This window comes from Uranotaenia lowii, chromosome 1, assembly GCF_029784155.1.
Source record: "Uranotaenia lowii strain MFRU-FL chromosome 1, ASM2978415v1, whole genome shotgun sequence".
Lineage (NCBI taxonomy): Eukaryota > Metazoa > Arthropoda > Insecta > Diptera > Culicidae > Uranotaenia > Uranotaenia lowii.
In genome coordinates, this window is record NC_073691.1 from 177,028,320 (window position 1) to 177,055,505 (window position 27,186).

General features: G+C 34.3%; 1 protein-coding gene across 1 annotated transcript in view; it reads right to left on the reverse strand.

Moving 5' to 3' along the window:
- The window catches only part of LOC129737639 (transmembrane protein 235), a 60,877-nt gene that overhangs the window by 26,705 nt on the left and 6,986 nt on the right, over nucleotides 1-27,186 (reverse strand). The window contains exon 2 of the mRNA XM_055728802.1: nucleotides 120-249. Coding sequence (XP_055584777.1) covers nucleotides 120-249 — 130 coding nt within the window. The remainder of the gene's footprint in view (nucleotides 1-119; nucleotides 250-27,186) is intronic.

Genomic DNA, 27,186 nt, shown 5'->3' on the forward strand with positions numbered 1-27,186 from the left:
TAGTCCTTCATCAAACTTCCAATCGGTTGCATAACGTCCTCCAAACAACACAAGAAGGTAGGTAAGTATTGAGTAAGTTTTAGCTGCTTCCAATAGATCAATCAATCAACTGGACTCACCCGACGACGCCGGAGGTTTCTCCTTGGGGTAACAGTACCGGAACAGGCCCCTCGTCCGGGTATAGTAGATGAGTCGGTTGTTGTAGGCCTCCGTCAGTGACGCCGCATCTGGGTGCTTGGCAATAAATGTCTGCAATAACAAAAAAAAGTGGAATGAAATAAATTAATAAAAAACATCAAACAGGGGATGAATGGGATTTGGTGATGATTATTGAATTTACTGAAAACATTGATAAACAGGTGCAAAAATCTTGACGAAAAGGCGAAAAACCGCTATCCGTTTATGCTAAAAGTAACTGTTAATTGATGTTACTCGTTTTAGAAAAAAAGGTAAAGAAAAATAAAGCCAGAGTATCTTTAACAGCACATACCTCTAACTAGTAGGTCTCACACCGGTAATTATATGGTGGAACCCGTTTGATGACGACCGATTTGGTGACGCGAAAGAGTTCGCGCATTTCTGTCTGGAGATGACGCATGAGTAGAACGAGGCAGGTAGGTACGACTATTTAGCTTCAGGTGGAATGGCACGAACACGTGTCTTTTGGGCTCATGAAGCTGCTGATATGGTGACAGTGAAAGTTTACCGCAACGCCGCCTTCGACCGGATTCACTTTCATTAAATATTACATGTTGTAATGGGAAATTACGACTCCATCAAGTTGCACATCAGCCGGGTGCAGTTAGTTTTCGGTTTTTATGATGCTTTCTTTGAGTCTTAAGTTGGTTGCAACAAAATAACAGAGAGTGCTAGGTAATCTATCAATCGTGCTCAGGTTCCATCTAAGTAGTCGGTGGAAGCCTACACACCAATTTGCTAGCTTTGCAACGGATATGAAGAAAAAAAAAACGAATAACCTGGGTAAATTTACCACTTGTACGAAACATGATTAATATGACATAAAACATTGCACTTCGAATGCGCTTCGGTGTTCATCACTGCTGCATCTCGACTGGAGCTTGCCATTTGGAGCGGAAAGTGCAGTTCAATTGGAGGAAATAAGTCATTGAACCTCAATACATGAAGTTGGTAATCGGAAGTTTGCGGTTTGTGCATGTAAAAATTTAAAGAAAAATGACACCTGAAAACATGATTTTTTTATCAAAGATCTAGACAGGGGTAAAAAGTGTTTTTTATATTGTCTATGTTTAAGAGCAAGTTCACTTGTGTTGGGAAAAGAGGTAGAAATTTTTACCCTTGTAGAATATTTTTGAAAATTTTTCGAAGTGAAAATGTTTTCAAGTTTTTCGGACGTCTTTTTTTTTTAGAGCAAGTTCACTCGTGTTGGCAAAAAGTGGTAGAAATTTTGACACTATTAGCACATTTTGAAAATATTACCGTGCAAAAACTTTTTCAAGATTTGCGGCCTTCAAGTTTTAAAAGACATACATCGTCTTAGTTGATTAAAGCTTTACAGACTGAATAAATGACGTGGACAACTTAAGATTAATTACCGTTTTTTTACAACACGTGTTCTATTTCCGCATGCTGTGATGCAAAAATAGCAATATTTCTATCACATACGGTTGAAATGTGTGTAAAAATGCTGTAAAAAAACATAACGCCCAAGGATCTTGAAAACATTTTCACATGGTAAATTTTTCAAAATGTGCTTCAAGTTTCAAAATTTCTACTACCTTTTCCCAACACCAGTGAAGCAAGTCACTTGCTTGAACTTGCTTCACTGGTGTTGGAAGAAAGTGGTAGAAATTTTGACACTTGTAGCACATTTTGAAAATTTTTACATGCATAAATGTTTTCAAGATTTTTGGGCGTTGTATTTTTTACCAGCACTGTTTCTATTCTAGCCGTATGTGATAGAAATATTGCTATTTTTGCATCACAGCATGCGAGAATACAACACGTGTTGTAAAAACTTTTGAAGGCCACAGATCTTGAAATGTTTTCGCATGGTAAAGTTTTCAAAATGTGCCAAAAGTGTCAAAATTTCTACCACTTTCTTCCAACACCAGTGAGGTTGCTGTAAAGATATAGAAAATTTTTTCGCATAGTAAAATTTTCAAAATGTGCTAAAAGTTTCAAAATTTGTATAACTTTTTCCTAACACGAAAGAACTTAAATGTTGTAAAAAAATATAATCATTGAAAAAGCAACGACACAAATTTATTTTGAACAAACTTCAGAAGAATACTCAACTCTTTCAATGGGAGGTTGGAAAATATCTTGATGTAGTGCTGCAACTGTGAGTTTTGTGAATGAACGTTTCCTCGCAATTCTGGGAATCGACAGGAGAAGATTTGAGATCCAAATAATTGTGTTATTAGAGCATCTTTATTCGAGGTCTATTCTTGGGTCTAATTTATACAAGAAGTGAACAAAAGAAATTAGATCCGATCCAATGAAAAAACTGGCAACTGCACTCGTGTTCCATTAACTGTCAAACGGTTTAGAACTGCGTCAAATTGGATCCAAATCTCTTCAGTTTTGGATCAATCCTTATACCAGCTCTATAAAAAGTTGAGTTGGAACTGGTATAATGGATCACCAGTGCGGTTGCTTGGGTCGGAATTTGGGTCTAAACCGGCAGTTTGGACCACGGGTACAGGTGCTCTTAGTGGTTAGGCCCCCCAGAGAATTTATGCAATTTTAAGCAGAATGTATGTACTTAGCTCAGAAAACACTGCAGTGAATCCATCCAAAGTTATGACATAAACTGTGATCTTAAACAAACACACAGTTTCATTCTTTATGTCCGAGGAGTTTTATTTATATTTATCATTTGATAGTTTGTTCAAATTGATCTAAAGTTTTAGAATTTCTCTTTAAAAGCGCATTTTTGAGACTAGAAGTTTTTTTTTATAAATTTTTCAGCTGACCTTTCTCAAGATTTTTGTACTGGTAGTTCTTAATATGATTTTTTGTAATTAAAATCAAGTTTTTTTTTCAAGAATGTGCTTGGAAAATGCTATTGCAGAATGAGGAACACTTTTTTCAATGTGTTCCTAATTTTGAAGAACCAACCCAGCAAACATTTTTGTAGGTATATTTCTCAATAAACTTTGCTATACGTTTCATATACATTATAAAATTATCTTATATAACTCGAAAAAACAGCATTTACGTACTAAAGTGGAGGCAATATACATATATATTTTTAACTTCTGGCTTATGCGATAAATGTTGTAAAAATTGGACGATATACAACACCTTTTACCGTACATCCTGACAGTATGCGAGAGAGCGCAAGTTTTGCTCTCAATGCATGCAAACCGTTGCCAGCGACAATATTTGCTGCTTCTCTAATTGAACAGTTCAACCAAATGGACCCTCTGATTTTTAGAAATCTGGTTGCACTGCTAATCGCAGAGAGAACAACAAGGTTGTTTTCTCACTTGAATCCCGCACGCGGGAGACATATTTGCAAACATGGTGCAATTTTGTCATATCCGAGTCGGTAGACTTCAACTAACCATTTTTTACGATTATTTACTTGGTTTGGTAGGAATTACGTTTCGCATTATCATTGTTAACGAGTTGAGCTGACATTTCTAATGCGATGTTATGTTTGCTGGGAAGCATATTGCGGAAAATCATTAGGTTTGTTTTTGTCAAAAATCGACATTCAAATTTCAAAAATCACCAAAGCGAGGCTTAGTCGGTTTTCCAAAAAATGACACAGAAAGTCGATTTTTGGTAATTATTTTTTTGTTTGTTTTTTTTTTTTTTTTTGAGATATTTCCAGATCTCGAGGTTTTATGAACTTCTAAGATATTTGGCACCGAAATTGAAATTTGGAATTTTTAAATTTCTTTTGATACTCCATTGGCTGATTGTTGATTGTTGAGGGTAAACAACCGAAACTTGGGACTTCATTTTGTGTAACATTTTTGAAAGTGTAGCAAAAATTTCTGTCATCTTGACGAATTGAAACTCCGACTTATAACATATAAAACCCATTTGAAACTTCTATTAAAACTAATTAACGACTAATTGAACTATGGTGTAAAAAAATTAGGAAATTGTACAAAAATTTAATACAAGATTTTGTTTTTCTTGATACTTAAAATACTTAATATTAAAATCAGGAATTTTAAACTGTCTCAAGTCAAAATCCATTTTTTTATCCAAAATTATCTGAGTGTAGAATAATAACATTGTGAATTTAGACTTCAACGAAACAAAATGACACACATTATGTACCTTGAGAGGACGATCGATTGTTCATAATTCCGTTTTCTCGTTATCTCGTATTTCCGTCATGTAGAAAGATGGCAAATCGAATCGAAACTGCTATAAATTGATGATGTTTCTTGGCAACACTGAGACGAATGAAAAGTTATTGAATTAGATTGACATTTTTTTTTCAAAGAGGAATTTAAAACGCCAATTCAGAAGGAAAATGTTTCCTTTGCAGGATATTCCATGCTTCAATGTACGAGTAATGTAGTAGTGAATATACAGTAGGACGGCAGCGAAAAGGTTATGCCGAGTTTCAGAAACCGAACAAATACATTTACTTGATGATCAAAAAATCTGGCCTATGCTAAATGTCAGCTTGATCGGACTTGAAAACTGTCCTGTGCAAAATTGTAGCTTAACTTGATTTAATAAAGGTGTCCCCAAAAGCGCTCTAAGAAACAATGGAAAAAATGACGAATAGGACAAAAATGAAAAAAAAGCAAAACCGACGAAAAATGACAAAATTGTTTGTCTTTTAACAATAAACATGAAACAAATACAAAAATGCCATAAATGACAAAACCAAATAAACAGAAAAAATGTTAAATATGATCAGTATGACAAAAATGACAATGATGACGAAAATGAAAAAAAAGAACCGAAAGGGAAAAAACACAAAAATAAATACTGTGACTAAATTTACTCAAAGACAATGACAAAGTTTACTAATATGCCAAAAATGAGAAAAAAAAACTTAAATGACATAAGTAAGAAAATTTAAAGAAAAGACAACGATGACAAAACTAGCAAAAATGGACCAAATACGACTATATACATCAATACAAACTAACCAAATACAATTAGTTGACTGTTAATAAAAACTATACCAAATTTTAACTTAGTTGGACTTGATAACGGGTTCCTCAAAGCGTCTAAAATTTCAATTTTAAAGCACACAAAAATTAATAAAATTGACAAACTGACGAAAATGACAAACAACACTTAAAAAGTTGTCATGAATGACGAAACTAACCAAACCGACAAATATGAAAAGACAAAAATGGAAAAAAAAATTGAAATAATAGAAAAACAAACGGCGGAGACAGTTGACAAACAATAACAGAAATGATGAAATTGACCAAAAATGACAAAGATTACAAAAATTTACGAATATACCAAAAATGACAAATATGCGAAAAATGACTAAAATAGAACAAAAATGATATAAATATTTTATTCCAAAAAATACTCATTTATAGTCTAGAAAACTATCTCCCAGTTTAAAGAAGAATTTTGCTAGCTTTCATCTTTGTTGATGAATTTACGATGATCCGGACGATGAAAGTTCCCATCTTTGAACCTATTTTTTCCAGTTTTGGTACCGGACTAGAATCCTTTATTGGATCTAAATCTTAAATTTATGAAAAATCTTTTGAGCTTTTGAGTTTATTTGAAGATCATTTGCCCAGAGTTGATAAATATGCTAGAAATGCTCAATACAGGGTCAATATTGAAGCACAACAAAAATGATTTCATTTTTAGTATTGAAATAATTTTTTTGTAATGATTGGTGTAATAATGGGACCTCATGATAGAAAATATAATACTATTGAAGGATTTACAAATTTTCATACATTTACTGTGTTGTCCAAAGTTTTTTTTTTCTTTTTTAGGAGATACTTTCATATTCGACATAGCAATAGAGGTTTTTCTAAGAACTTTGGCTTTGACAGCTGGGAAATCCACTTTAATTGCTCAAAATGCCTCCAGTAAAATTGTGTTCGATGTTTACTCTTGGATTTGAGCTCACGCCTTCCTGAGCCAACGTCCGTGAGTTCGAACCCATGAGTAAACATCGAACACAGTTGTGCCGGATAAGTTTTTCAATAACTGTCCACCAACTGCATCGTTTTTTTTTCTTTTTTTTTAACTTTTCCAGTACAACTGTGATCGATGTTTACTGTTGGGCTCGAACTCACGGACATCGGTTCAGAAAGCAACTGGTTTGCCAATATCATAAGCCCTGCATCGTTGATATTACATCGCGAATGAATGAATGAAATCAAAATACCTCCTACTAATTGAGCTGTCTATTTTAGCACATAGAAAAGGTCAAATCAATAAAATGTTGCATATTTTTATATTTTTTTTAAACGGGATGGCACTATGATAGAAGATTAAGCTTTTGCATATAGGGTGCCTCACTAGGTCTCACCACGATTTTGATACAACCCTGCTCATTCCGGATGACGTTTTAACAGCTGATTTCTGCTGTGTGTTGTTGTTAACAATTCATCTTAAAACTCTGTGTATTGTGAGCTGTAGTTTTTATAATTTTCGTGAAAATGGGAAGCAGTTTGCCGGAAAAGCGCAAAAGTATCGTGCACAAATGGTGTCCATTCCCCAACAATTCGCTAAGTCAGTTGACGAAATAAAAGTAGTACGCATTGGAGTGGTCCAAAATTCGATTCGTTAGTATAAGAAGGAAAGCAGCTTCGTGGTCAAAAAAATGTGGGCGGAAACCGAGTCCGGTGGACAAAACTTTGGACCGAAAAGTCATGCGGGCTTACACCAGTAGGAAGACTGCATCAGTTCGGGATGTGGCCAAAAAGACGGGATCCAATCTCCGCACCGTGAATCGTGCCAAGGTAAGATTGTGTCTAAGGACATATAAGAAGCAGAAGAAGCCGAAGCGGAGTCAAAAACAAGCTGCTTATTATCTGAGACTAAAAAGCAGTCTTCGATCAAAAATTCAATCACTTGCCTACGATTGACTGGAATATAATTTTGTATACAATCACTTTTACAGTGACTATACAGAAAATAAAAGTGAAAAAAATTGGATCTGCCCTCAAATTGTGTTTATATTGTTCGTTTTAAATCGTGCTTAACATAATTCTAATAGTTTTCTTATATAGATTTTTTTGCAACCAATTCGTAACCAGGAAGAGATATCTGATTCCCTCTGGAAACCGGACGGATTGCAACATTACTCTATAACGATCGAATAAAAAGCAACAATTTCATACATTCGACATAATCCCAAACCGGTTAAATTTTGCATCATTCACAGTTCCAACCGTTCTGGTTGCTGTTGGCTGGATTGGTACCTACTCTTGATCCGGATCACCTCCCAATTAGCAAGTTTAAAAAGCTCTTCTTGTGAAGGCCACCAACAACCAGGGCCAAGCTCTACTTGAAACCTTCATCAGCATACAATGGGACACTTCCGTCGTTGTTGGTCGTATTTGAAATTTTGGGCGATTCATCTTGGCACTAGTTCCGTCAACAGCAAAAACCGCTGAGCGTGTGTACCTTTTGCCTTCTGAATAAAGATGTCCCCCGATTGAGTGTTTGTGGCCTGAAGAGCCCGAAAAAGGTAAACTTGTTGGTTTTCTATGCGACTGTTTTGGCCCAAGAAATGGCCATCCATTCCAGCTAGAGGAGAAAGCGACCTCGAGGGCACAATTCAAGTGAAAAAAGGCGACCCAAGAAACGGGTTTGGAAAACACCACCACGTTCAGGAATGTTATATGAGAAACACTCCCTATTTCGAATCGAACGTGGTTGACGCAACTGAAAACTTAAGTTTGCGCCCATGGAGACCGAGCAGGAGTTGTGGAATTTTCTTCTTCAGTTAACAAACATAAATGCAGCAAAATCTCCAATTCCGATGTGGTCTTTGAACTTTAAGCTTCGAATCTCGGCAACGGCGACGACGAGACAAGTGGTCGCTGTTTCTAATTTGGAAGGAAGGTGTTTTTTAGGTAGATTTTCCTGTTTCGCGGCGACCACTTTCGTCTTTCGTCACTTACTTGTTATGGCGTTTTATGTCATGTTTGCGATAAACATAGATAAGGCGTAGTGCGATTGAGATGTGTTTGCACTTGGCGGCAAAGACAAATTTGCTTTTTCAAAAGCTTGAATGAATCCATCGTGAAGTAAGTGCAGAGCCCTCCCAAGCAGAGTCAATGCCCTTCGGATTTTTTTTGTATTTTAACTCTTTCAGTATCTTTCCATAGCGTTAGTGACTTTTCGTTTGAAAAAATGACGATAATTATAAATAATATATTTCGCTGACACAGATTAAGGATACTTCTATTCAAACAAGGAACTCTTATTCTTCCTTCATCATAAAATACCACTATTTCCCATAAAAAGTTAGTCTAAAAAAATTCTAAGCGTTTTTACAAATGTACTTTCTCTCAAAGCTAAACAGACTGCTCAACTAGAAGAATTCATTTTAAGAAATCAGAGTGAATAAGAAAAAAAAATGACAACTGTAAAAGCTTGTCGCCTATCGCTAAGATGATTATACTAGCTATTTTTCCTAAAATAAAAATTGATAAGAAAATTCGAAAAATTAGTTAAGGGTAAAAAAACAGGACATTTCCGACTATTATGTTCGAACTGACCTCACCAAAACTTCATGTCATACTAACCAACCAATTATGGTGTAGTAGTATTTGAAGCGTTAAAAAGCTGAAATACTTTTTTCTGATAAACCAAGATTTAAGATTAAAATTTTAATTAGTTTGCGGATATTTCTTTCAAAATTAAACTAATTACAGGTATTTAGATCTTTTATTTTATTTTTAGTTGATCACCCAAAAAACCCAAGAAAAACAATTTTTTAATAGAAAGATCATCTAACTGACAGGAAACACGTGAATTATATTTTTCTTGTCGATAGTTGAGTATTGATCTCCTTTTAGAATGAACTTGGGATTTAATTTTTCAGTTCTTCACTCTAGACTCCATTTCGAAAATCAACATATTCTTTACTTATAATTTTATAGTGAATGAGTTTTATGTTAGTTTTCATACTCCTATTATTATTTTCGAACTTTGATATCCAATTTTAAAACTTATTTATCTGAATTATGAATAAGTTAAATAAATTGAAAATTTTGTTGTAGATATTCATTATGAAATAAATGCCTCCATCCTGATTGTAAGTTTCGAAAGCATTGCCTGAATATGATATCTGTTTTTTTATCAAGCTTAATTAATCTGGAATGAAAGAGTCTTCCAAAGAAATTCTCCAAAAGCAGAAAAATTAATAATTTCTTTTGGAGTATTAATAATAAATCGATGGTTAATAATAAAACCACCATAAGCTATCCCACCCTTTACCTTTCATTTATATGTAAAAATGGTACATAGGTACAAATTTGTTCCAAAAAATAGCTCAAAAAATTATGCCTTTGGTGTTCAGAAAGCACGCACTGAAATATTAAATACAGACCCCGTTCGATTTTGGTAACATGCCCGTACATTTTGTGTTACCAAAATCGAATGTTGCCAAAATCGAACGGTTTTTTTTCACAACATTTTTTTCGGTTTTTTTTTACAAAATAATTATTGTTATTATCACAAACGTTATTTTCAGTCAATATCCGACCATTTGTAATAATTTATTATTTTTTTCATCATGTTTTTCATGCATTTTGAACTTTTCTTGTTTTGTTTATAATGTTTGTTTTCTTTTGTCATATTTGCTGTTTTTGTCATTCTTCATAACTTTTAAGTCGTTTTTTGTCGATTTCAGTCTTTTGTTTGAATTTGTTTTAGAACTTTTTGAATTTTCATCTTTTTGTAATTTTTGAGTACTTTATAGAATTTTTAAAAAACTTTTGTTTTAATTGTTGCATTTCAGAACATAATAACGTATTTGAAGTGTTTTTAAAGTTAAATTGGTCCTGTTATAACGAAAACTAAAAGGTAATGTTGTTCCTAAAAACATGTGCCAAAATCGGATGTTACCAAAATCGAATGTTGCCAAAAACGAACGAATCTGTAGCTGTAAATTATTTTTTTTTTTTAATGATTTTCTGAATCATCAACACTCTTGCCTTGAAATTCAATGTGCTATAATGAGTTTCCACAAAAAAATACTACTGAATTATGATTGAATATTTTGAATAAGGCTTTTTTCAAATTGAAATTTTTGCGGTTAAATGTCAATTTTACCGATTTCTTTTCTGGTTGGGAGCGCGTAAAAAAACTTTTTTTTTTAAATTAGGCAAGATTTTCAACTTGAAAATTTGTTGGTAAAAAGTCAGTTTTTTTTTCAATTTTTTTCTGATCGAGGGTCGCATAAAAACGATTTTTTTTAATCAGGCGAAATTTTCAACTTGAAAATATTTTGGTAGAAAGTCAGTTTTTCGATTATTTTTGGTCGAGGGTTGCGTGAAAAACCTTGAATTTTTTTAATCAGATAAAATTTTCAACTTAATTTTTTTTTGATAAAAAGTCTTTTTTCGGTTTTTTTAAGTGGTGAGACGCGTAAAAACCTCGGATTTCTTAAATCAGGTATTATTTTCAACTTAAAATTTGTTTGTTAAAAAGTCATTTTGCGATGTTTTCGTGTCCTCCCGACCTTGAATTTTCTGAATCAGGCAAAATTTTCAACTTGAAGTTTTTTTTTGATAGAAAGTCAATTTTACCGATTTTTCTGGTCGGGGGTCGCGTAAAAAGACTTGAAATTTTTGAATTTTTAATTTGAAATTTTTTCGGTTAAAAGTCATTTTTAAAATTTTTCTCTTCGGGGGTCGCATGAAAAACCTTGATTTTTTTTTAAATCAGGCAAAATTTTCAACTTGATTTTTTTTGGTAAAAAGTATTTTTTATCGATTTTTTATGGTCGTGGGCCGCGTGAAAAACCTTGAATTTTTTAAATCAGGTAAAATTATCATCTAATAATTTTTTTGGTAAAAAGTCATTTTTCCAATTTCTTGCGTAAAAAACCTTGAAGTTTTTGAATCAGGCGAAATTTTCAACAAGAAATTTTTTGTCAAAAAGCACTTTTTTTAGATTTTTACTGGGCTGGGGTCGCGTAAAAAAAACTTGAATTTTTTTAATCAGGTAATTTTCAACTTGAAAATGTTTTGGTAAAAAGTATTTTTTTCTGGTCGAGGGTCAAGTGGAAAACCTTGAATTTCCAGAATCGGGGTCGCGTTAAAAGCCTTGAATTTTCTTGAATCATGCAACAAAATGTAGAATTAAAAACAGGATTAAGAATCAATTGTCGTATTACAATTCATATTTTTTGCAGATTCAAAATTATTCTTAATATTTATCATCATTTTTCTATTATATATATAAGGCCGGAACAAATTTTAAATCCGGCCGGGGGGAGGAGGGAGATAATGAAAAATAATTCATAAAACTAATAAATTGAAATAAATTGCACGAAAGATTGTTTGCAACAAATTTGCATATTATATTATTGCATAAAACATATAAATAAAGTTTTTTTTATCGAAAAAAAACAATAAAATCAAAAATACAAAAGATGATTGAACTCCCATCTTCCACAAAAAGTTTTTTGTTCTTGTAATCTTTCGAATATTTGATAAATTTATCGAAATTTCTATAAAATACCTTAAATTTAATTTATTCCCCCTTCGGATTTTTTGGTAATTTCAAAGGGGAAGGAGGGTCGACAAAAGAAGAAATTTATTGTTCGATTTTTGATTATTCAAAGAAATCATCGTGAGTTTGGTATAGCGAAGCGATCTAGTAAAAGCAATCGTGGGTTTCGTTTACTTGGACAAAAGACTTCAACGCAGGGCTGCAAACTTACGCGACGAACCTGCCTAATGAAGAAGTTCAAATAACAAGTAACTAGTCTCTATAGACTATGACTTTATAGGAAAGTCATCCTCGAAAAGTCGCTCGAACCTTTTCGTCACGTTCCCCCCTGTTTCTTTCACTGTTGAGGAGAGGTCACACGCAAGCGAAAGTTTACAATCATTAACGCCTATCGTTGGTTGTTGGGAGTGAATGTTTCACATTTTGGATCAACATTTTCGGGGGCCCTTCTCCTGCGGCGGATCCCGATTAGAAAAGACCTAACCGAATAGCAAATGTGATACAGAAATTTGTAGCAGTCATTAATGCGTCAATTACGAACATCGCGCTCGTGAATTAGTTAGTCACGACTTTTGATTCACAACGAGTGCGCTCCATTTGTAAGCCAAAACTGGATGATCGAATTTTTCCAGCTTCAGACTTGAAGCAGTAAACGAAATAAGTTGAAACGAAAAGAAGTACCTGATTGTGGCTCCCATTTGCAGTCGTTCGAACCTTACATACATGTGTCAAGTTTCGTGGTTTTTTTTGAGCTATACGAAACACAAATTGATCTAACCTTGGCATTTTTATATGTCTTAAAAAGACGATGCTGGGGGCGTATGCATTCACAGAAATCCAAAAAGTCGTGGCCCGTTTTATGTTAGGTGCCGTTTAAATTTAGATGACACTTTTAGGTCATCGGAATATAGAGGAAAAATCAAGTTTACGCCACATTTGTTTACAGATTTGGCTCTGGAGACAAAAGTTGAACGTTCATTTAAATTTGTTCTTTAGCTGTATCGGAAATGAAAAAAAAAATGAGTTTCACAACCTCTGTATGTAGGTCCATTTGTTCTTCTTTTAAATTCAATTCGGAATAGATTTGATTCTTTTCTTATTTTTAAGGTGGTAGGTTTTTTGAATGCAATATAAATAATCTCGTTAGATCATGTTTGTGTACAAAACTTGAGGTAAATTACGTAAAATCGTTTAAGTTTCGTCGTTTATTATTTTGAATAATGGAACCATCACGCCCTACACCTTTTAAAATGTGTTTGGAGTCTTTAGAAATATTTAACATTTATTATGGACTACCCTTATATTTAAGTGATGACACTACAACTAAGATTCCTTAATTTTTAAGTACAATAAGGAAGCCTCTCGATTCATACCTTTATTCAGCTATAAGCTGACCCGGAGTGCTTTGCCACACCTTGTTAAAATAAAATAAATTTGTACAAAGTATTTAAATTAGGATTTTTTCAGGCATCATTTTAAATTAAACTAAGAAATGATTAAATGAAACAACTATTAATTGAGGGTTGCAGCTGGAGTTTTGAATTGGAATACAAAGATAATTTCATATTAATTACTAAAATTGATTTCATAGTATTTACTAAACTGATCATAGGTACTACGGCTCCTAAATAATGAAATGTTGCGGGGTAAAGTATGGTGTACGTTAAAAAGCTTTCCTCGCAAAAATGCCTTTTCGTTCTTTTCAATATCTGTAAATTTTCTCCTAACTTTTCTATTCATCTTTATCAAATTTCAATTCTGATATTTTTTCTCCAAGAATTACAATTTCACCGATATGCCGAAAATAAGTTTAATAAAAATGATCTCTAAATTCGTTTTTCAAGATCTAAAATTTCTACTTAGTTTTAAAACTTCATGAGTTCTTCTATCATGGAAAAAAGGAATGTTTTACTGATAAGAATTCTCCACACTCTACCTTTTCCAAAATGGGAACCACCATAGAAACATTATTCGTATGTAAATAACGTCACAAGTTCACGAGTCATGCCAAAAATGTGTATGAAAACAACCGTTCTTGTAAAATAAGGTTATTTTGCTTGAAAATTTATGCCAAAAAAAACTTGAAAACCATTTCCCCAACAGCACTGCTTGGTGTTAGACGTTTCTAATAATCATACCCAATTTTCGTACCCAAAAACCTTCTCATAGCAAACTTTGTTCCATTGGTTGATAAGTTGTATTATATGGGAGCCCACTGTACCTTCCTATATCCCGATTGGAAGGAAGGAGGGGTCTCAAATAATCACATGACCATTTCTCGTACCACATGCAAAAATTAATTCCATTCCAAAAAAAAAAAAAAAGTTTCGCTGACTGCATGTTTGAGTCAAGACCCATCTTTGGGTCACATTTAAAAATAGAAAATAAGGCGGTGCCAAACACCGAATTTGGTTGGATATCCAAATACGGCAAACGCATCATTTCTCATCATAACTGACAACCCGTGCAGTATATGAGAAGGCAATGCAAATCTTGCCGTGCCTAAAATATCCAAATTTGAGTCCAACTACCGTAAGATGAAAAGATGGGAATAGAAATAGACCAAGAAAAATGATTATGATCACATGGGAGAACTATTCCCTTCATTCCGATAGACATCGACACTCAACCAGTATAATATTCATACGCCAGGTTGGTCTCCTGTAGTAGAATGTTAATACATGGGCCCCGGAGAGGCGCAAGATGTGGGTTCAAGTCTCAACGGGAGACAAGGCGAAATTTTTTTCGCATGTTTTTCAACATCGATTTTCTCTTATCTAGTCCCTGAAATTTCATCCAACACAGTTGGTTTCATTTCTCTACAAAAAAAAAAAAGTTTCGCTGACTGAATGTTTGAGTCAAGACCCATCTTTGGGTCACATTTAAAAATATAAATATTGTATGGGAGCCCCACTCCTTCCTTCTTATCTTCCCAATGGAAGAAGAAAGGTGTCTCAAGTTATCATTAAAACATTTCTTACCCTAATGCTCTCCTATGCAAAATTTTGTTCGATTTGCTTTATTAGTTCTTGAGTAATGTGAAAAATTATATGGGAGCCCCTTGTCTCTTGCTATCTCCCCATTAGAAGATGTAAGGGGTATGTTTTTTTACAGGATTTTAACAATGGTGTCATTCACCCCTAATAGCTGTAAGAGGTATTATTAATCATAGAAACATTTCTCGTACTCAAATATTCTCTCATGCCAATTTGGTACAATTTGCTTGATCGGTAATCGAGTTATGCAAATATTTGTCTTTTGTTTGGAAGGCCCCCTCCCCCTTTCAAGTGAGGGGAGGAGGTCTCAACCCATAATATTTGGGAGCCTTTCCCGGTCTCCAATGTTCCTCTATGCCAAGTTTTACGCAAATCGATCCAACAGTTTCCGAGTCTTTAGGGAACAGACAGACAGAAATCCATTTTTATGTATCAAGATATCTGGTCACCCTAAAATAACACCTAGCCTAGAAATCAAAATCGATTTTATCCTCGTGTGAGGTAGTGGATAAGCGGGTCATCATGTCATGTTCGATTAATCGACGGCGCAACAGCCCAAATTGGTTTGTGGGTCCCGGCGATTTCGTCATATACAATTGTCGAAATTATTGCGTACACGACGCAACCCACATACGATCGAAGTCTCAGTCATAAATGGAAAAGCCACATCATTACATCAGTTTCCTACCATGTACGAGCATGTGTTTATGTATTACGATCGTCGCGAGCGACTCAAAATTACCGCTGCTGCCATAAATGCATCCTACGACGATTGCCTTTATCATTTGTTTGATTGTTTATTGTTTTGTACATTGATAAGTGAGCTTTTTGTTCGGTGAACTGATTGAACAGGTATAATACATTTCGCCTGTACTTTTTATTTTTTTTTCAGAAAGATTTTTTTTCTTTACGGAAATCCGAAAAAAACTTCAAATTATTTTTTTATTAAAAATTTTGATTCGAACGAATGGAAACAAATAAAGGAAATGTTCTTAAGTTCTATTTTATAGTTTCTAGTCTGTGCTTGTCTAAAAACACTAGCCAATTCCAAGAATAACTAGCCGGATTATACATTCTTAACGCGTTTTTTTTTCTTTCAAACCACTAACCACCTACAGCTAGTTAGACAGATGCCACAAGCCAAATAGTCATACAATAATTCAGCGAAAACAGAAAAAAAACAACCGTATAGCTAAGTAAATCAACTAGATATGCAACTATGTGTTCTGTTCTGAACACAACCTGAAGATCCGAAAATGGGCAGAAACAATAATAAAAAACAAAACTGAACTGGTTATTCCCTGAACTGCTATAGCAGCAGCAAAAAAAAAACAAACCTGCACAACTACTCGCAAATCTGCTCTGAGTGCTGCTTCACATTTACCCACCTATTCGTGAGCTGCTGCTCAGTTTCAGTCTAAGCGCACCAAGCTTGGCGTGGTGGTTTAGCTTAAACAGCGCTTAATAAATAAAACCGAGCACGAGCAACTAAGCTTCTCAAAGACATGAGATCAACCATTTGTTCGGGTACAGAGCAGGAGGAGACACTCTGCGCGCCAGGTAGGTACCTTCCTGATACAGGGGTGGTAGAAATCTAGCTCTGGCTGGAGGTTTTTTTCTTTGAGTGGATCAGATGTGGGCCTCTCTGCTGGAGATTCCGTTAGCGACGCTACGTCCGGAAGGAAATATTTCAGAATTTGGTGGGCTCGAATGTTGTTTTCCAGTTCTGGAAAGCTTTCTTTAACGTGAACTACAACAAAACGTTTTTGGAAAAGTATGTCGAAACGCTAAAAATGAGCCAAAATAAGGAATACCATTAGTACTCTTTAATGAGTATTTGTACTCTTTTTTGGTCGAGAAATAAAACTTTTCATCATGGTTGGTCGGCTCCTCCCAAACAACAAGGAACCAAAAGAAAACAACACTGTTTTCAGTTCGGTTTCCGTGTGTAATCCTCCTTCGCTAATCCTGCTTTACTCGTTATCCGAGTTTACATGAGCTTTAAGCGACTCAGACGGCAAGTGTGAGAGCATTCGCATCTGAATGGGAGAAAGAGAAATTCCAGCCAAGAGCGCCCTACACTGTAAATTTTTGCCTCGATTTCCAGCAAAAAAAAATTGCTGGAAACGTTCAGCAATCCAAATTTTTGCTGGAAACCAGCAATCGATTTTCGAATTGCTGGATTTTTCAGCATTCGGTTATGTGCTTGTCATTTTTGCTGAAAAATCAGCAATCGGTTTTCAAATTGCTGGACTTTCCAGCAATTGATCTAGTTTGCTGGAAAATCAGCAATCGAGTTGTCAATTTGGAGTTTGTTTTTTTTCGTACGCTGAAGTAAGGTGAGATTCATTTTTACGAATTTAGGTTAAATTAATATAATTATTTTATTTTCTTCTATATTCTAGCAACCATGCAGGCATCAATTCAAGGGTAAGTTTTTATTGTACAGGTAGATATTCCATAGATACTAATCAAAACTATTTTTACAGGTGGCGGATGATCAACACTGCGGCACAAAGCGGCCACCCCAGAGCCGGTTTTAGAAAGTTGTAAAAAAAAAGTTTTTTTTAAATAAATAAATCCCTTATTGAAAATGGGAGAAAATAATTGTTTTTATTGCTTATTATATGCACAGCCAATATTAAACTGTAATTTTGATTTGAAAAATAAATTTCATACGTTTCCAGCAATCTGGATTGCTGATTTTCCAGCAATTTGAATTGCTGGAAACCAGCATTATAGTTTGCTGTTTTTTCCAGCAATTGAAATTGCTGGAAATTTTGCTGGAAAGTCAGCGGGACAAAAACCAGCAAAATTTTGCTGGTTTCCAGCAAATAAAAATTTGCTGTGTAGAGTTTCAGTCAGACACCTCAGTGTATCTAAATGAAGAAAAAAAATACTCAGACTCCTACCACACAACGTATAAAAAATAACAACAATTCAACTAAAAATCAGGACACCGCGAAAAAAAATTGGATTTTTTTGGACACCAGTAAATTGGTGAAAATAGATTGCATAAATGAAGGCGAAATAACGGTGCTGTAGACGCCATCATTTTTGCAACAGAAGAGATCAACTTCTTAGCTAGATTGCATTTTATATCGAAAAACATCGTTTAAATATCATCTGAACCGAAGATTACCATCGGTTTAAGAGTTTTATTACAGATTCGTTTGATGATCTCATCATAAAGCTTAGAATTCAATTAGGTATAATTTAGATTTGTTTTCAAGAATCATTCCGATTCGAGATTTTTTGAAAAACTAGTGCGGCCTCTCGAAAATCGGGACAAATCCTCTGGCACCTCTGGTTCGGAGAGCAGCGCCTTCTCTCGTGAACGTATCAAGAAAAAACTGTGTTAGCTCTAAGTTTTTCCCTCGACACAATGCGCAATAGATTTTTCGGGAGAAGAATATTTTCATCATCAGCAGACGTGAATGCTTTCGCTCTCTCTTATGTGTTGGCAATCTCACACTTGATTGCAGAGTGATTTATCTCTTCCCGCACAGCTTAGGGGAGCAGATGAAAAAAATTGCACTTTCTCTCACTGGACATGCCGATCTGTTGAGTTTTGCCATCCATGCTCTTCATTTTTAGGACATTGGATTATAGAAATGAATTTATTTTTTCTCAGCACAAAATGCGCTGAAAAGTGCACTTAATCAATGATGGTATGATATGATTTAAAAGGCACTACTGGCATAAAGACTCGAGCTCCCATGCAATAAGATGCACGACCACCATGGGATATTCATCCTATTAGATAATTTATCTCAAAATTGAAAAAAAATACAGTGAGAATCGAACCCAACGCAAAATTATTCTTCCGACTTGCCAGTTCGATAACTTAACCAACTCAATCAGTTAGCAAACGCAGGTTTATTGTCAAAGTCTTTTGACGATGACAAAAAAACGCCGTTTTGTGTTGGCCGTCTGCCGTTTGACCCGTGGTTTTTTTCATCCTCATTTGTCTTCGATAGGAACGAGATGGAAATGGGATGGGAATGGGAAACTGCTTATTACTGCCTTACATCTTAACCGGTGCAGTGGTTTTTTGCCGGGAGTTGCAAACAAAGAATGTTTTGTTATTCCAATGCTGGCTGGTTGTTTCCATCCTGCTTTGTCTTGTGATAGGTTGTTTGGTTTCTTTCAGACAAATGCAATGCGGTTGCGCTGGGAGGACAATGTCATCGATGAGAGCGCTTTTTCATTCCGGTCCGACATAAAATCTTATGCCGATAATTCCACCCCCAAGGAAGATCATTATCGTGGTAGAGACTGATTTGTGGGTGTACCTACTATCCCTTAGATTAACTTAAACGGAAATACTAAGCCTTTGTCATGTAAGTTACATAATTTACAACAAATTGACGGTATCTCAATGGCTTAAAATAGCCAAGGTTTGGAATAAGTAACGATTCTCTTCAAAATTATTTCACTGTACTCTTGTTGGTGCTGCATGATATGCTAACCCTAGCCTAAATAAAACTACAATGGTGAAAATGGGTATGTAATACATTAAACAGCAAGATAGTGCTGCCGCCTTTAAATTGAAACAGGAAAAACAGTGGAAAACTGGAAAAACAGATTCAAATCCGCACAGCAACAATTTGTGCTGGAAATCAGCAAAATTTGGCTGGTTTTTGTTCCGCTGGTTTCCAGCAAAGTTTTCTGCAATAAAGATTGCTGGAAAGACCAGCAAACTCGATTGTTGGAAAAAAGGCAATCTTCAAACAGATTTTCTAGAAACCTACAAATGTTCTCTTCATATTGATTTGTTTTTTATAAATTTTGCTTTTTATTCATATTTCTTACCCATGCTTTAGTAGGAATCATTGTTTTTTATGAATATAAAACAAAATTTAAGATGTACAACAAATTTACCGTATCGCATGCTCTTCGAGCTCTTTCTTTTTCAATACTACCAAGAATAACAAAGTTCCGAATCTGACAGATGGGGATTTTTTTTTATTATCTGACGGGTTTGCGCCGGGGGTCTTCAGATTTTTACCAAAATTTAAAATTTGGTTCATTTTTGCGACTTAAAAACACATGTATTTTTTCAGATTTCTAACATTTTTATTTTTTGAGCTAGCTTCGGTTAGATTTTTTTGTAAATAAAAAATAACCATTTTTCAAAGCTACATAACTCTGTTATTTTTCAACGGAAATTGAAAAATAGCACATCAAAATGCATTAAAATTTTATCAGCTTTCCAAATAAAATAGTTGCAAAAAATTAAATAATGACCTTCAACATGAAAAGCTGTAAATAAACTTTAAAAGGCGTCTAAAAGTACCGTCTGCACCACCGAATATTTTGCAAAAAATACCATTGAATTGCTCGATTTATGATGCAACTTTCATCTGAAGACATCAAAGTGGGCCATCAACTCCTTGAAGAGTTATGAAAGAAATAATGACAACAAATCTCTATTTTTGCATCAGAAATAAACAATGGTCGAACAACTGCACTCACATAAGGAGATAGCAAGCACTTCTAACAACATGGAAACAAAAGAACTTATCAAAGCAGGTAAAGAACACTATTTTTTCGTCCTTTTCAGACTGCCCCTACTCGCATAACAGTCTCATATGAATTTTCGTCATTTTAGGTCAACATAAGACTTCAAAATAAAACACTAAAAAAGAGGGTTTTGTTCTAGAAATTTCAAAAAAAAAAATAACAATTCGTGGCTGTCCTATATGGAATATACCTGAATAACAGTCCTATATGTGAAATACCACGGATTTGGTTACTTTTCAATGCTTCTTTCGGTGAAATAGTATTTGGTTTATTGCCTTGAATCATTTAAACATTTTTTAACTCACTTGATGTCGAATGATGCACACGAGTTTTTGAAGGCAGGTCTGACTTTCTTAAAAATGACTTACTGAGCGTAAAACAATTGGATGCAATCAAAAATCGTAAAAAGATTCAACTTGCAATGTGGAATTCACGATATTTTTTCCAAAATTATGTTTCTTTTTCTGACAACTGCATTTAGAAGTTAAAAAATGATCAAATGTAAGTCTTAGAAAGTAGCTTGGTGAGAAAAACTTATTCTGTTTGGGACTGTTATGCGAGAAGATTTGAAAAAGGTTTCAAATATGGTCGACTAATAGTCCCATAATGAATAAAAATGGTGCTCTCGACCTTACCAATAACCCAATTTCGAAAATTTCAGGTCTAAAGATTTATTATGACAACCTAGAAACGATTTTGGTTTATGCTGAAAGTGGTAGTCACAATTTAAAAATATATTCCAAAACAGAAAAAGCTGATTTCCTCGCTTGCTTGTTTTTGCATATGGGACTGTTATGAAAGTAGGGGCGGGTAGGTTGACTTCTTGTTATATCCAAAAATCTAATAACGTATTCGTTTATACCCAGTTTTGCACCAGGTCACAACAAGTTATGCACATTATACTGTCATTTTTAGAAGTTTATGCGCTAAGTTTTGCATCCGTAATTCCCCAGATTTGATTTAAAATGGACGGTGGAACACTGAAGATTCATGTGTGAGCGATCGAGGTAGCAAAACACTGACGACGAATTATGTTCGTTCTAGTATGGTAAACCTCAAAACTGGGCGAATGTAGAAAACGAATACGGTAAAAGTATCATATTTTCATCATTTTACAGCCTGGGCTGGCCATACTGAGCTCTTTGATTATTTCTACAACATTTGTGCCACTTTCTCACACTTTTTTGATCAATGGGAAATGATTTTGGTGTCCAGTGCTTAGCTCCCGATATAAAAACTATGTAAAAAGCACGTCTATATTTCATTTTTTAATCACATTTTTGTGATCCCAAACACAGGGACTGAACCTTCTACTATTGGCATTGATTATGCTTCACGATGATCTTTGATCGAAAAGTTAATAAGTTATATTGCATATGACCAGGTAGTTGAAGCAACATTCCCATTATTTGTTATATCACATTAAAAATACGATACTAAGAATTTTAGTGGAAATTTCAAGTCAGTTATGCTGCAAACACTCTACAAAGCACGAAAAAGTAGTGTTTTTTACCTGCTTTGGTAAGTTCTTTTGTTTCCATGTTGATAGAAGTGCTTGCTATCTCCATATGTGAGTGCAGTTGTTCGACCATTGTTTGTTTTCTATGCAGAAAAAAAGATTTATTGCCATTATTTCTTTCATAACTCTTCAAGGTGTTAATGGCCCACTTTGGTGTCTTCAGATGAAAGTTACATCATAAATCGAGCTATTCAATGGTATTTTTTGCAAAATATTCGGTGGTGCAGACGGTACTTTTAGACGCCATTTAAAGTTTATTTACAGCTTTTCATGTTGAAGGTCATTATTTAATTTTTTGCAACTATTTTATTTGGAAAGCTGATAAAATTTTAATGCATTTTGATGTGCTATTTTTCAATTTCCGTTGAAAAATAACAGAGTTATGTAGCTTTGAAAAATGGTTATTTTTTATTTACAAAAAAATCTAACCGAAGCTAACTCAAAAAATAAAAATATTAGAAATCTGAAAAAATACATGTGTTTTTAAGTCGCAAAAATGAACCAAATTTTCAATTTTGAGGAAAATCTGAAGACCCCCGGCGCAAATTGTCAGATAATAAAAAAAAATCCCCAGATCGAATGCTGATTTTCCAGCAATACGGATCAATTGCTGGAAAATTTCAAGCAAAAAAGAATAAGTGCTGGAAAAATCAGCAAAACGAATCATGTTAGCTAGTTTCCAGTAAAAATTTAGATTGTTAGACGTTTTTAGCAATTTTTCGCTGGAAATCGAGGCAAAAATTTACTGTGCAATCAGATCATTTTACGTCATTTAGTGAAAAAAAAACAGCAATTGTATAAAGCTAGAGAAGAATCTCGAAAAAAGTTTTAATTGAGTCATAGTGGTAGCCTAAAAATGCAGTTATCTATTAAAATAGTTCGTAGAAACTTAAAATTATGTAGAACATAGTAAATTTAATTTATTATTTTATTGATCTTGTATTATCAATAGTGGTTAAGTGTCGGTGTTCCCCAGAAGTAAGAGAGCTGTTTTTCCTATGTGAACATTATCATTTTCATTGTTTGATCTTGTTCCATCATTTTTTCTAATTACCGTAAGATGACATCTGATTTTTTTTGTTTTCAACTATTTATAAGGCTTCGACGTAAACTCTTACGTTAAGCGTGAACATGGCTTTAAGTTCGTGGCATCTACACTGATTTAAAATCAATCCATTTATTTATTTTTTCTTTCAAAATACTTCATTTATTCTTTGAACACTACACAAAAATAATAATCACGATTTTTTGTGAATGCTATTTGATTTTTTTTCTGTACACAAAGCGTGTTTTGCTCCAGAAATTTGTGTTTTGTATACGCTCTGACAAGCACAAGGATCTTGCAGATATTATTTACTGAAAACATGACCCCATAAAAAATAAAGACCATCCTTAAATTTGCATATCACTTTCGGGCATTTTAAAGAATGTAGTCGAAACTAGTCTAAATCACTGTATATTTTATTTATGATAAAGTAGTTCACGTCAAAATATTTAATATTGGTTTTGTATGGGATAAACAAAAACAACTCCTCCAAATAGTTTCGATGGTTGATTTTTTTACTCAAGCAGTTACATACATGCCTATAAAAACCGCTATTGACAGATCTTTTAACGCCGGACCCTAGGCAGCCGCATAATTGTGGGGCACCTATTTCGAGGCCAGACCGAAGGAATGTCCCGTTTGAAGGAAAAGCTCTATATAATTTCATATGCCTACATACCTCCATTCTAATCCACCATATGGTTAGGATTCCAAGATTGTTGTAACTAAGAGGGCTATACAACAACCAGAGAAACAGACCTTCAACGAGAGACTGCTGTTGGGCTAGCTAGAGCCAGATTCTAAGAACTTCCATAACAAGAACGCCCATCCGGACCTCAACGCTAGACCAGCTGAACAAAAGATAAACAGCCCCAGGAATTTGCATTCCAGATCTTGTTTTGCTGGGCTGGATTGGATTGTTGCCTGCACATGGCGAACTAAGTCAGCTAAAGCCTACACTCTTTTTTTTCGTTCATCTGTGTTGTTTTTTCCTTCTTCTATTTATCTAACCATTTTCTACTTGCTGGAGACTTGAAAACTATTCACACTCACATGTGTTTGTCTCCCGCGGGGTTTATTCGTTCGTTTCGTCGCATGTGATGAGATTCTTGTTTAATTTTACGATTTCTTACACAACCATCTCTCTCGACTGCTTCTCGGTCTGAGGGTGTAGGTACCTAGGTTTTTTCTGCTATTTTTGTTTTTTTTTTAAACATGCGAAAGTACCTAATTTATCTAATGATATGAATCCGAAGACATGAAAATTCATAAAAACAGTGTAGGATCGTTCAAAAGAATTGTCTGACCAAAATTGGAAAATTTCAATAAGATAAATATTATTTGAGGATTTACAACTTATCAGAATTAGAGACTTCCAACAATATCTAATTAATAACAAAGTGTAGATACAGCGGGATGATTTATTTAGTTGAAAGACCTCAAGTGTTGATAAACTATTAGATCCTGGCAAATTCTGGGCAATTGATTTCGAAATGGTCGACCAAAATTCCGGGCAATATTCAGGAAATTTGGTTCAAAACCCATAAATTACTCAACAAAAATAAAGAACAAATTTTAAAAAAAACTTTTTTTTCGTCAAAACTTATCAGCAGATTTCAAATCGTATTTGAGGCTTCCAAAAAAACTTTTGATTGTTTTTATAAAACTTGCTCAAAAAATTACGATTTGGAAGGAGACACATTTTGTTTTTTCCTGTATGGTTTGGCAAAAAAGTGAATTAATCCGGGCAAAAATCCGGACTATTTTCAATGAAATCCGGGCTATTTTCAATAAAATCCGGGCAACTAGGCCAGACCAGACCTGGATTTTAAACCGGATTTATTCAATTTACCTGGATTTTGCCAGGATTTATTCAATTTTCCCGAATATTGCCCGGATTTTCGGTTGAATTTTGACAACCATAAAGTCGTTGGCTAAATCACACTGTAAAAATCACATCTCCGTCACAAAATTTGAACCAGGAAAACATAATCAATGCATTTTTTAAACTAATTTGTTTTGATAATTAAAGCCATTTGAAATAAATTTGAACCATGAGGCAATTTAAGTATCTAAAATTGTTGATTAAATCCATAAATTGTAGCTGAGTATTCTTAAATAATTACAGAATTTTAGAAATAACCTTCCACACAATTTTGGAAATAAAAAAAACTTACAAATCACACATGATTTGAATGATCAAACAACAAAAATAAAACAAAGTATTGTTTGTTAGTTTCAAGCTCTTTGTATAATAGCCAGATATTCTAGTTTGAATCATCATTTCTTCTACCACTTTTTCTAGGGTGGAAAAAAACAAACTCGAGAGGAAACATCCGAACAAACAGTTATCGACATTAACCTTTGCTGGAATTTGGAGAGGCCCTTCCTTGACGAGAAAGAACTCAAAGAACGTGGCCGCAAGCAAGAAACTTCGTCAAAGTGTGTCAGCAGCAGCAGACTCACACAAACTGTGAAGTCCAACTGAAGAGGGTTTGCCGCCTCGAGAAACGCTCACTCGTTCAAGTCACTATACTGACTGGCAAAGCCATTCAGTTCAGAACATTTCGTTTGAATGTCGAAAATGGCACCTCACACACGAGACGGCGAGCGAAGAAGACTGCTCTTTGGATGGAATTTTGCTTGTCCAATTTTAAGACACAACAATTCGTAACAGTGAATCGAATTCAATCACTGTCTTGTTGGATTTCTTTAATTGTTTTTTTTTGTTTGTCTACCATTTTTTCAATTAGCCGAACAATGTTGGAGAGAAGATCCGTCGCATTTATTTGTCATTCGACAGAAACCTGTTTTTCGTTCGATCGTCACAGTTTTTCGATCGCTTGTTACCAGCTATTGTTGTCTTCATACTTATGAGCCCTGGAGATCAGTTCGTGATTAGTCTATCCCGCCTGAACGAAACTTGTCACGTTGTGAATATTAATGACACGAGGGCGATATCACAGTGATTGGAAGATCGAGAGGGCATTTGCATGCATGCATACCATCACGTGGTCCTCATAAGGCGGCAGCAAGCCAACGTCATGATCATCATCACTAAAAATAATACCGGTGACACAGAAAATAGAACCGGCTGACTTATTATGAGAGGTTATTTTTCTCTTTCACTTCCATAGACGAAACTAGCTGACTGACATAAGTAATCACAGTTGTGTGTTGTGTTGTTAAAGCTCTACAATTGTTGAATCAAAACCGTTCATCTGGAAAAGCTCCTCCGGAAGAAATAACAGTACTTCCCATCATGGCCGTAGGAACGGGGGGGGTTTTGGGGGTTAAACCCCCCCCCATGAAGGTCCAAAATGCCAAGTGAAATTTTTTTGTTAACATAAAATTTGAAATTTCTAATTAAATGTTGATGAAAAACTAAAATCAGTAACAATGGTGCAACAATATCGACTGCAAAAAATCGAAATCTCATTCCTAGACAACAATTCTACTGCGGTTTTTCAAAAAAATTCTCACTTGTTGATAGTAATTGAGTCCAAAATGTTGAATCCCAATAAAGTTAGACTAAGCTTACCAGATTGTCCGGATTTTGACCAGATTTTCTCCTTCTATTTGCAGAATCAAACGAAAATTTAATTGGTTCATTAGAATTGTGTATCTCGCGTCCAAATCATTTATTTAAAAAAAAAATTGTCAGAATAAACATGAAAGATTTTTTGGAAACTTTAAACATGATTCTGAATCGGCTGATGTGTTTCAATTGAATAAAAACAGTTTTCCATGTGTCTTATTTTTTATTTTAATGGAATAATTCCGAAATTTGCCTGCATATTGGCTGGATTTTTGGGAAAATAATGAAACAATATGCCCTAATTTTGCAAGGTTTTAGGATAAAATTGCTTGGATCTGCCCAGCCCGGATACTCACGAAAAAATATTTAGTAAGTATCCAGTTTATTGTTTTTGATTTTCAGGTTGGATCATCTTTGATATAGAATCCTGCTAAGAATCCTGCAAACAAATGAATGTCCAGAATTGAAAAATGTGAAACAATTTCACCCTTCACAATTTTATTAAAATTTACAAGTTCAATTACGATTAAATAATTGAATCAAAATTCATATTGAAAACCATAAACTCAGAATCAAACAAAAGATTTCTGGTTAAGGATATAGGATTTCTTATCTAGAATTTAGATTAAGGTACAACTTTCCCGTTTGTTTGGATAACGTGCCGCTATCAAGCCTACCCCTTTTCTGATAGATTAAGGTTTTGATTTTGGGTTCAAAATGCAGAATTCAGACTTATAACTAAAATCCAAAGTATGTATTCAGATTTAGCTCAAATTAAAGTTTTATAATAAATATTAAAATATCAGTGTTATAATTCCATAAAGGATTCAAATTTAAGGTGATCGCTGCTTCATAACTTTGATTTTTGATTAAAAATAATTTTTTTTAATTCAATTGAAGTCAGTTTAGAAACACAATGCTGGTG